Here is a 12016-nt window from a genome sequence, read left to right as displayed (position 1 = left end):
TTTGTAAAGAAATGCTTTAATTTACTGAGAAATTTCTATCCATTCACTTCATATATCTCATCTCCCATAAAATACCAACAGTTTTATTAATTAAAATCAACAAACAAAAAATGAAGGCTTTCTGTTGATTTGGATCTGCCAAGGCTGCCCTCTGTGTTCTTAAATTTATTTTTTAATAAGGAGCTAAGCTGTGCTCTTTGTTCAATATTTATAGCACAGATCCTCTTTAATTAGGTGACATCTGCTAACTGTACTAACCTTTAGTTTGAATTCAAGTATTGCACTGTATCCAGTTTTTTGACATGTAATATTGACTATGCCACCAAGCTCCAATGTCATTGTGCCATAAAGAATTCCTAAAAAAAAAACAATTTTGACAAAAGGTTGAAGAGAAATGCTGGCTAATAATAACAAGCAGAACTTTACAACCTACTCTCCCTCTAGGAGAAACCAATAATTCAAGGGTTTTCTGTCCCACCCAATAACAATCTGTAACATACACAGAGTTGTTTCTGTAGGACTTAAATAGGTAACAGAGGATACAATTATTTGCAGATTCCATTCCATTTGTAGATCCAATTATTTGCGAATTCACATTCTCACTAAAACATGTTAGCAATCCCAAAATAAATACCCACAGCACTTTTGCAGTCCTTCATGCACAGAGTGGTGAAATATTTGAGTTGTACCATGTGCAAATTGCCAGCTGAGGCTGAACAAGGTTAACACTGCCTTCTGGTTTCATCCCTCATTTGGTAAACAAGTGCTTTTTTTTGCAGTATTTTTAAGAGCCACATTTTTCACAGTTTGGTGATTTTTGTTGGTAATTTTATGGTTTAAAATGACCTCCAAATGTAGTGCTAAAGTGCTATCTAGCTTTCCTAAGCAAAGAAGGCTATAATGTACCTTATGGAGAAAATGTGTATTAAAGCTTGGTTCAGGCATGATTATAGTGCTGTTGGCTGTTAGTTCAATGTTACTGAATCAATAATATATAATAAGGTGTATTTTTTTTTTAAAGATTTTATTTATTTATTTGAGACAGAGAGAATGAGATAGAGAGAGCATGAGAGGGAGGAGGGTCAGAGGGAGAAGCAGACTCCCTGCCGAGCAGGGAGCCCGATGCAGGACTCGATCCCGGGACTCCAGGATCATGACCTGAGCCGAAGACAGTCGCTTAACCGACTGAGCCACCCAGGCGCCCCACAATAAGGTGTCTTTAAATAGAAACAAGGTTATGTATTAATTGGTTGATGAAAAGGTGACTCATAGTAACCTAATCTTGTGCTTCCCCTAGAAGCAATGGTTTAGTATTCATTAAAATGTATTTGTGGTGACTTTATGGAACATAACTACTGCTAATCACAAGAATCAACAGTTATATAAGTAAGACAAAAATGTAAAAAAAAAAAAAAAAAATCCCTCAAGATAGGTTCTGTGGCTAAAAGTTGAGAAAATTCTTTTAAATTTGTTAAAGTTTAAGTGTGCATGTGTGCATGATCTGTTCTTGGACTAAACTGTTAAGGGAGCTTTTAATATGCAAATGCACAATGTTAATTTCCAAGAGGGGAAGAGACTATGCAATGTGTCTCATACTTACTTGCCTATGGAATTCACTTTGTAAAACAATTTGTGAGATTAATGATTTGAGGAACACATCATAGAAAATACACAAGGGTAAAAAACAATCATTATTTTCTATGCTCATTCACAAGGGGTTATTATAATCTCTTGTTTTTTCCATGCAAAAAGACATTGGCCCTGGGTATCTACATAAAATATCATTTTCTTTATTCTAAATGGTACAAGATTTTAAAATATATTTCTTATCAAATTTAGTTTATAATTTCAGATATTTCACTTCATGCCTATTTCAAGAACCACACACGAAGCTCTAAGAATTATCTAGCCTGAGGGGCACCTGGGTGGGTGGCTCAGTCGTTAAGTGTCTGCCTTCGGCTCAGGTCATGATCCCAGGATCCTGGGATCGAGCCCCACATCGGTCTCCTTGCTCAGCAGGGAGCCTGCTTCTCCCTCTCCCACTCACCCTGCTTGTGTTCCTGCTCTCGCTATCTCTCTCTCTGTCAAATAAATAAAATCTTAAAAAAAAAAAAGAATTATCTAGCCTGAGGCCACTTCAAACAAGGTAGGTCCATGTTACAGTGGATGGGAGTCAACAAGCCTAGAGTTTAGTCTCCGTGTTCTCACTGGTTTGGCCTTAGATAAGATTCTTAACCCTCTCAGTTTCTACATCTGTGAAATGAGGCCACATTAAATAATTTCCATGTTTTCATGAATCAGTTCCTAAAAGAGGATAATTACCCAAAAAAGTTATTTTTAAAAAATGGGTTGCAAGGGATTATACAGATAATGACCAAACTGAGTGTTGAAGCTGATGCCGTATAGCTTAATAGTGCAGGTCACAGAGATCTTGACTCTGCAACATCCTAGCTGTGTGATCTTAGGCAAATTTCTCTGTGCCTCATTTTCCACATCAATAAAACAGACAATATTACCAATATTATAGGGCTGCTGAAGTGATTAAATGAGTTTATAAATGTAAGGTGCACCGAATGGTTGGGTCCCTGGTCTGCTGTAAATGATAGTATCTTTATCTGTATCTTAAATAATGGGGAAAAAGTGTAATACATTAGTTTTTAAGAAATTGCCAAATGAGGATAAGAAAAAATTTTAAAGGACTTAGTATACCGAAAAGCAGCAAATTAACATTTTAAAAAGGGGTGGAGGTGCAGGAAAATGAAAATCTTTTTTAAAAAGATTTTGAAATAATGGGCAGTACCATCAATTTTAAAACCTGTACATTAGGTGAACGAAATTCCATTATTATAAGTCAGCCTTTTCCAACTGAAGTGTCATAAAAGTTGTTGTAGGTGAATTAATTAACCATAGGAATATTCATAAGATGACAGCAATAATCTTAAATATCTATAAACCAAGGACACTTTCAAACAAAAGGCTGACTCCATCAATCACAAAACACAACAAATTACAGCCATATACATTTACTTAAAAAGGTTTACGGAATATCTAACTCAAGTATGGAAAATACTTACCTTTACAATGAGCATATGGCATTGTCATGACATAATCTTCACCTCTATTCAAGAAAGTTAATCGTGCTTCTCCTTCTAATATTGCAGATAATGAGTTTCCTAGAATAAATATCATTTATTAAATTTCGCAAAACTAATGCAACCAATTCAAAATAAACAAAATATACTCAGCACACCTACCATACATCTACAGTGGAATGTCTTAAAAATGTCTCAATCTCAACGTGCCCAAATATATGTATTTTATCTTATATCCAAAACATATGTGATCCACATTCCCAGTCTTACAAAATGAGTACTTTTAAAAGGTACAGTTATATGCTTGTTATGTTATTTTATATGAGGCTCTTAAAAATCTTAAATACATAGAACATGTAATAAAACACTGTTTTACGATATGGCTTAATAACATATCTGTGTTTGAATAAAAACATTATTTCTTATCTGTAAGTTACATAGTTAAGTCCCAAGCTTTTAGTACTTAAAATTGACATAATAATACTATAGATATTTTGAAAAAAGAAAACATAAGCATAACCCATCAAAACGCAATTGTTGATAAAATTCCATGGTATTTTCTTCTAGCTTTTCTCCCATGTGTATTTTTCTCCCCCACCCCTGCCATCACCAGTTTTACTGAGGCATAATTTACGTACAATATGTGACCCACGTTAAGTGTGTATTTCAACAGCCTTGGCAATTGTATACAGTCATGTAACCATCATCACACAATTAAGATACAAAACTTTGCATCACCCCAAAAAGCTCCCCCTTTGCTTCTTGACAGTCAATCCTTTCCTCCAGCCCCAGGAAACCACTAGTCTGGTTTTTGTCACTGTAGTTTTACCTATTCTAGAATTTGTACAGATGGCATCACAGAATATGCAGTTTATTGTGTTTGACTTCTTTTACTTAGCAAAATGTTTTTCACATTCATCCATGCCGTTATATCATTTCATGCCACTGTAACAATTTTTAAAATCTAATATATGAACATAGTATATCTATTTACTTAAATCTTCTTTAATTTTCCTCAGCAATGCTTTGTAGTTTTTCAGTGTTTACAAGTTTTACACATCTTTTATTTTATTCCTATTTTATTTTTCACATACTAGTATAATTGGAGAAGTTTTTTAAATTTCATTCTGCAAGTGTTCATTTTTAGTATAAGAAATACAACTGGCTTTTGTATTTTGACCTTGTATCCAGCAACCTTACTAAATTCATTTATCAGTTCTAGTAGTTTTTTGTATATTCTTGAGAATTTTCTCTGTAGAGCAGGTATGTATACGGTTTTTAACTTCCTCCTTTCTAATCTGTATGCTTAACTTGCCCGCTGCATTGGCTATGACTTCTAATATTAGTTTTGTACAGAAGTAGTGAGAGTGAACATTTTTGCCTTGTTCCTGATCTTAAGTAAAAATAATTTTCACCTTAAGAGTATGAAACTGGCCATATATTTTTCACAGATACCTTTAATCTAGTCCTAGTTTGTTAATAAGAGCTTTTATCATAAATGGATGTTGAAAACTGTCAAATGCTTTTTCTGCATTTATTAAAATGATATGGTTTTCCTTCATTCAATTAATATGAACTACACTGATTTTCAATGATATGTTTTCATACGTATGTAACATATACTATATATGTTTCCTCCTCTTCTCCTTTCTGTAAAATGTGTACAGAATTGGTTTGGTGGTTTTGTTTTTTGGTGGTTTTTTGGTATTATTTCTTCTTTAACTATTTAGAAGAACTCAAGACATCTGAAATTGGAGTATATGTTTTTGTTTGTTGTTTTGTTTTTTTTTAAATACTACCTTCCAGAAAAGGGTGCAGACTGAGACAAGGAGAAACTCACCATAGAACTTGGACTTAGCCAGGATACTACCACTAAGGCAAAATCCATCCTTTCGGTTACTAACATAAAAGGCAGATATTGGTGGATGATGAGACACCTATCGAACACAGGAAAAAATGTAAAATATAATAACATAAGCATATTATTGTGCTATTATCAAAAGGTCAAGTCTTAAAAGTATACTCTAATAATAAGAAGCAATGTTTGGTAAGTGGTAAAATTAAACACTGGTGGCTATAGTAACCAGCCTCCAAGATATCTCCCAAGGAAACCACCTCCTGGTATTCACACCATTAGGTGGGCTCCTCTTACACTGTACCAAAGTTACTTTGTGTATAAGTGACATAGGTCACTTCTGAAATTAAGTTATAATGCACTATCCATTTTGGTCTCTCTCTCTCTCTCTCTCTCACAGATCATTAGCTCTGAGAAGCCAGCCTCCATGTTGTGAACAACCCTATGGAGAAACCCATGTGGAAAGGAACTGAGTGCTCTTGTTAAAAGCCATGTGATGAGCTTAGAAGTGAAATCTTCCAGACCAGGTAAGTCTTCAGATGATTGCAAAGCTGGCTAACATCTTAAGTGCACTCTCATGAGAGACCCTGAGCCAGAACCATCCAGCTAAGCAGTTCTCAGATCCCTAAACTTCATTGTAGGAGCTAAAAAATGTTTGTTGTTTTAAGCCATTAAGTTTTGGCAGTCATTGATTATATAGCAATGGATAACTAATACAGTAGCTATTCTTCATATGGATTACTAAATAGGCAATAGGAAACAAAACCTTTGACAAATATGTTACTTTAGTAATCTAACACCTTCAATATATATATATACACCTTATGTTTTCTGAAATGAATCAAAGCTAAAAATCAAACTCTTCTCCAGCTTCTCAATTTAGTGAGGAATTATAGTGAACTAAAATGCAAGGTGGTATAATCAATAATTTTTTAAAAATTAATACATTGGTAAGTCATCTCCATTTGAGAGGTATATCAAAATCTCTAGGGAAGAGGAAGGTTTTTCAAATGACACAGTCTCCTCATCCTTCTTACACTCTAGGTGAGAATTATTATAGTAAGGAGTCATTGTTATTGAGAAAAAAATGTCCTATTCCTCAGGGCCAGGGGGAAGGGGAGGATGAGGGGAGAATATTGAGAATCACAAATATAAATGTATATAAGTCTTAAATTAATGAAAGATTAAAACTAAGAAATATTTTGACTGCCTATTATATGTACAACAAAAAGAGAGGTTTATAAGAAGGGCACTCTTTCAAGGACCTGACAATTCAATTAGGAAATAAATATTCTGTATTAAATAGTGTGTGTTAAAATAACAGCTTAATGGATAATCACAAAAAATAATACAGAAGTTTGAGAAGGGAGAAATCACTGGAAGATGCAGTCACTTGGATCATGAAATAGGAGGTCAGGGTTGGTGTAGATGGAGAATAGCTGAGAAGAAATATTGGAATGGGAGAATTAAATTATAAAATAAGAGGCAAAAAAGTGCAATACCAGGTAATTTTAATACTTATAAATATGATATTTAGTAGTATTCAGTACTAAAAGGTTAAATGCTTACCAAATGCTCACTAATAAGAAAGGTTAATCAACAGTGAATTTACTGAGTTAATATTTTTTATTAAAATATTCCAATAACTTCCGAACCAGTTTTGTTTCTGTAACATGCACTTCTAATACCTGTTCAGCAATATAAAAAGTTTTGCTGTTTGTTCTGGGATGAATCCACAAACAACGGAAAGTCTCACCAAGTATAGGATTGTAAGGTTTCTTCAGTCCCTGGTAAGAAAAAAAATTACAAGTTTCAAAATACAAATCTGGAAGATTCAAAATAGTTTACACCAGTCAAAATGGATTTAGCTGTGTCATCTGGGAGCTATCCTTATAAAATTTCACAGTAAAGACATGAGATAAAATGAAACCACTTCAATCCACAATATAGGTCTAAATGATTAAGTAGTTTGCAATTTTGCTAACTCAAAGAGGCCTTGTAATGTTTATCAATAAATAAACTAAAGATAACATAAAAAATAAAGAACTCATATAAGGTTAAAGAAAGTAAAATATAAACATTACCTTTGGCTTTTTATAGAATCCTGACAAATACCATTTCACTACTTTCTTCAAACGGAAATAAGGATTTTCTTCAAGAGCAGCCCTAAAAAAACAAAATGATATACACAAAACTTTCACAAAATATATCACAAATTCTCCCTTGTATTTATCAACTAAACAACTGAGTATGAGATGTGACTGGAAAACCTAAGTCATATTTAAAATAGATGGCAAAAACAACCATGTAAATCTGTAAGAATAACTTTTCATAATCTGGTTGCTTTTCTCTCCATTTTTCCTATTGTTTGATATACCACCCAGGTCTTTGCTCAAGTAGTTTTCGGAAACTCTCCAAACCAAGGTTTTTCAAGTGGGGTTCTTAGGGCCCTAAGATGTTGCTAGGAGTTCTGTGAGAAATTATGATTGAAAAAAATAAAAATAAACATATTTTGAGACTCAAGGATTGCATGATGCCTAGCATTTGCAATGATGGGGCTAAGCAGCCTCAGTAACAATTGCATTAGAGGTCTTCAGATCCTTGTATCAGAGAAGGATCATGTCCACTTGATTTACTCTATTCTCAGTCACTGATGTTAATTAGAGGAGCTCAACAATAACTGGTGAGTGCCATCCTACATGAAGGGAGGACAATAGGCTAATATTAATCTCTCCTATGAAAAATGCTCCATTAAGAATAGGATTATATGCTTTTTTAGTTCCTAGTACAAAATACAGAAATTTCAAATCACAAATATGGAAGTTTTAAGATAATTTAAGTCAATCAAAAAGGATTTAACCTATTCTTAGCCTTTAATCCCACGTGCTACCAAGTGATTTTCCAGTGAATAAATTCTATCAATGTAGCAGATAATCAAAGAACAATGTTCATTTTATTTTATTTATTTATTTTTTTTTTTTAAAGATTTTATTTATTTATTTGAGACAGAGAGAATGAGAGACAGAGAGCATGAGAGGGGTAGGATCAGAGGGAGAAGCAGACTCCCCGCCGAGCAGGGAGCCCGATGCGGGACTCGATCCCGGGACTCCAGGATCATGACCTGAGCCGAAGGCAGTCGCTTAACCAACTGAGCCACCCAGGCGCCCACAATGTTCATTTTAAAGAAGAAATTTTTAGAAGCCATAACTCAGCTACCCCCTTGCCCTTTTGCTGTTGCTGTAAACACTGCAAAACACTGACTGTGTATGTCAGAAGTGAATTCTACTGAGTTTTCATACATATATAACATATAATATATATGAACAATAATTATAATTTAACTATTACTTCCCTCAAGCATGTCTGAAAGCTCAGTGTAGTGATTTTTTTCTGAGAGAGTGCGCGCATGCATGCGGCAGGTGGTGGGGAGAGGAAGAGAAAGAATCTTAAGCAGGCTCCAGGCCCAGCCCTACTTGGGGCTCCATCGTGTGGGGCTCAATCTCATAATCCTGACATCATGACCTGTCAGATGCTTAACCAACTGAGCTACCCAGGCACCCCTAGTGATTTTTGAAAAAGTGTGAAATGGAAGAGACCAGGCTTAGGCTTACTGACAATTGTGCCGAGTAGAAAACTTGCCCTTATTGGGAGTAACAACTGTCTGATTGCACTCCTCCTATCTTGGTTTAAATTCTCTTACTAGGCAATTTTATTTTATATTTTACATATACGTAGTTCAAAACTCAAAGCAATATAAAGAAGTACACATGTCTTGTTATTGTCCCAGCTCTCCATATAGGCAATTTTTTTTAGTTGTTTTAATAACAGTTTTCTTTAAGCATAAAGAAGCAAATAAAATTATGCAGCCAGAACACTTTATAAGAAAAGGTAGCAAACCACACACATTTTTTTGGACCTTGCTTTTTCCACATACACATAATCCTAAATCTTTTACTATTACAAGCCTTGCTGCAACAATCTTGCATATATGTCATTTTGAATATGCAGAGGTGTATCTGTAGGAGTTATTACCAGAAGTAGGATTACTGGATCAAAGGACTGAATGCATCTATAATTCTGGTAAATATTGCCAGATTCCCTTCAAAAGCACTGTGCTAGTTTGTATCATGCAGCAACAGCGTACAAGTGCCTGTTGCCCCACAAAACCTTGGCAACAGTGTGTGTAGCCAGAACAATTTGGGGAAATGGGCATCTCTCAAGAAGTTCTTATTGTGATTCACAGGAACCTGCCTCATATTCCAAAAGAAATGAATTTCTAGACAGATAAAAGAACTGTAATAAGATGTAAAGCAGAACTGGTGTATAAAATCTTTTGGATTTTGGTCACTGATGGATAAAAAATAATAGCTCATAATTTGAATCTGCAGTTTTCTTATTTTGAGATGTTTAAGGACATGTTTAAGGACTGTTTCTATTCATTTTTGAACCCTGGTCATTTCCTCCACTCCTTTTTCTATTAGGTTGCTGATCATTTCATTAAGTTTCTAAAAGCCCTTTTTATTTTAGAGAGATTAACACTTTGGGTATGCCTTAATTTGCAAAAATCTCCCAGTTTCTCAATTATCTTTTGATTCAGCTTATGTTTTTTGCAATGTTCATTATTGCAACTAATAGACTAATAATTACTAAACTGAATACAGATATTGATGCAGAATCTAAAAATCAGGTCATAATACCAGAACTCAGTAACTTAGAAAACACATTGTCTTGAATAGCTGGAATGGGGGCAGCGTGCAAAACTTGGAAAGCTATGCATAAAGTTGATGTCTTTTATTGGTTCTCCAAGAAACTGCTGGGAAAGAGATGGGCAGCAACTCCTCCACCTCCTTTATGCCTGCCTTCCTCAGAATTATACCCAGGATCAGCTGGCAGGAAGAAAAGCTAGGATGGAAGTGGGGATTTATATCATGAGCCAGCAACTGGCCTGGTTGTGGTAAGCTGCACATGCCTCAAGAGCACAGAGAAGGTACGTGTATAAACAAAAGCCCAAGCCCCAGGATGGGACCTGAACAAGAGCTTAGTTGACCGGGTTGGGAGGTGGGGGGGGGGGGGCAGGGGGGGGGAGGTGGAGAGGAACACAAGGAATGCCAACCACCTCTCCCTATGTTAGGTCAGTGAACAGGTCAGAGAGCCTGAGAAAGCAGTGCTGTCGATAAGGGGTAGACTCCTTGTCTTCCTCAAGCTTGTGATCTCCCAACTCAACTTCATAAATGGAAACATTATAGCAAAGTATTAAATGTTCTTATTTCGGTCACCTGTAGAAATGGTGAAGAGAGTGAAGAGTGGTATGTCATTAGAGCCTGATTTTGGTAAGGCATAACCACTGTACTTTTAGACCTCTGAAAAATCTCTTAAAACCACGAAGTGTCTTTCATTTTAAAAAATGAAAATCTACTTACTCAGATAGGAAATCTGCATGATAGTAGTAATCTGAAAGTTTATCCAGGAAAGAACGAGGTTCCAAAATAAATGTAGGCAGAACCACCCTGGACAGGTCCATGCCAGGACGGACTTGTTTCAGCAGTGTCCAGATAAGGCTTTTGTTTTCCTCAGACACAGTTTCTGTTTGAGAAGCCTCACCTGCCTTTAGCAATTAACAAAAAATACTGAAATATCATATTTATTTCAGACATATTAGATATGTAGATAAGACAGCTGATGTTGAAATCCGAATATGCTATAGAACTATTTCAAGCATTCTTAATATGAGTGGAAATAACTCATAAGGTAGTAAGTCTATAGCTATAAAACTTAGGTAAAAAGAGTAGTTAATAGACATCAAAGTGAAGGATATATACAAAAAATGCACTACAAAAAACATTACATGCTATTATCTATGCACTAGCAATAACAAGAAAGTTATAAGCTCATGTATCCTTGCAATTTACATTGTACCTGGCAATGACATCAAGCAATACTATCCTATTTCAAAAACAAACCTGAAGAATCAGTACTCGTGTGAGTATACATATTTGTTATAAATTCTGATACATTTCATAGGTATGTGATTTTACAAATAAAATAGGTATCATTCAAATATTTTCTTTCAGAAAAATAAGCAATAGGTCAAAGAAATGTCTTCAATTTCACTTGGAAATTCCCAAGAATTAGAAAATCAAAATCTCTGAAAACCAAACTTTTACCTCTCCGAGTTCTTCATGGCTCTGTTCAGTGTAGGTAGTCTCCTTTAAAGGCTCAATGGGCTCAGGTTCGATATAAGAGTCATCTTGCCTTTCTGATGTATCTGTGTCACTTTCTTCACTTTTCCCCATCACCTCATTATCAGACTCATCATGCTCTTGATCATTTTCTTTATCGGATTTATCAGAATACATATCTTGGTCCTTAAAATGCTGTCGTTCAATTTCACTGTCATTTAACCTTGAGGGAAAGATTAGGAGGAAGAATAAAGGAGATTAAGAATATTTAATTTATAAATCATAATCATATGTAACATTTATTTAGACTTTAAGTGTCAGGCACTGTACTGTGATTTATACAGTTTTACTCAGTTAACGCTGTAAGTAATATTATTATTCTCACTTTACAGATTAGTAAATAAAGGCACAGAGAAATTAAATAAAAACCTGGGAAATATTAAAAGAGGACACTCTGAGTTCTTTGCCTCTTTACCACTTAGGGATAAAAGCTTCCAAAAAGCAAAATTTTAGACTTTCCCCTGTTAGATTTTCTTCTTAGTTTTATAAATATCATCACTTGAATCAACCTCGCTATTGCTTCTGGTCTAAAGAAAAACTTCCAAGTCAAGATTCTCAAGTGAGCTCAAATGAATTATGACTTTTCCCCTGTAAAGGTCTCTCCAAAGTCACTCAACGTAAGTGAAAATATAAAAGTAATCCTCTCTAATACTTGACTAATAGGCTTAATCTTGAGAAAAAAGTTCAAGAAGAATTGCTAATGGAAATTTATGGAAATAAACCTACAGCCTAAAATGGATTAGGTTGCTATACCCCAATCCTATTCTTATTTACAGTGATTAGGGTTAATAATTTGTACAAAAAGGAATTGGAAAAAAAAAAAAAAAACC

At 34.8% G+C, this 12016-nt stretch overlaps 1 protein-coding gene across 10 annotated transcripts in view; it reads right to left on the bottom strand.

Annotated features, from left to right (window-relative positions):
* The window catches only part of OSBPL8 (oxysterol binding protein like 8), a 159495-nt gene that overhangs the window by 17221 nt on the left and 130258 nt on the right, over positions 1–12016 (bottom strand). For all 10 annotated transcript variants that reach the window (XM_035002092.1, XM_035002093.1, XM_035002094.1 and 7 more), the window contains 7 exons: positions 11112–11349; positions 10368–10552; positions 7032–7113; positions 6636–6734; positions 4933–5029; positions 3075–3173; positions 259–356 (listed from right to left, as the gene is read on the bottom strand). In XM_035002092.1, the coding sequence (XP_034857983.1) occupies positions 259–356; positions 3075–3173; positions 4933–5029; positions 6636–6734; positions 7032–7113; positions 10368–10552; positions 11112–11349 (898 nt within the window). The remainder of the gene's footprint in view (positions 1–258; positions 357–3074; positions 3174–4932; positions 5030–6635; positions 6735–7031; positions 7114–10367; positions 10553–11111; positions 11350–12016) is intronic.

Source organism: Mirounga leonina, unplaced genomic scaffold (genome assembly GCF_011800145.1).
Source record: "Mirounga leonina isolate KUSES-001 unplaced genomic scaffold, KU_Mleo_1.0 Mir_126, whole genome shotgun sequence".
Lineage (NCBI taxonomy): Eukaryota > Metazoa > Chordata > Mammalia > Carnivora > Phocidae > Mirounga > Mirounga leonina.
This window is presented reverse-complemented; position numbering and strand designations above follow the sequence as displayed.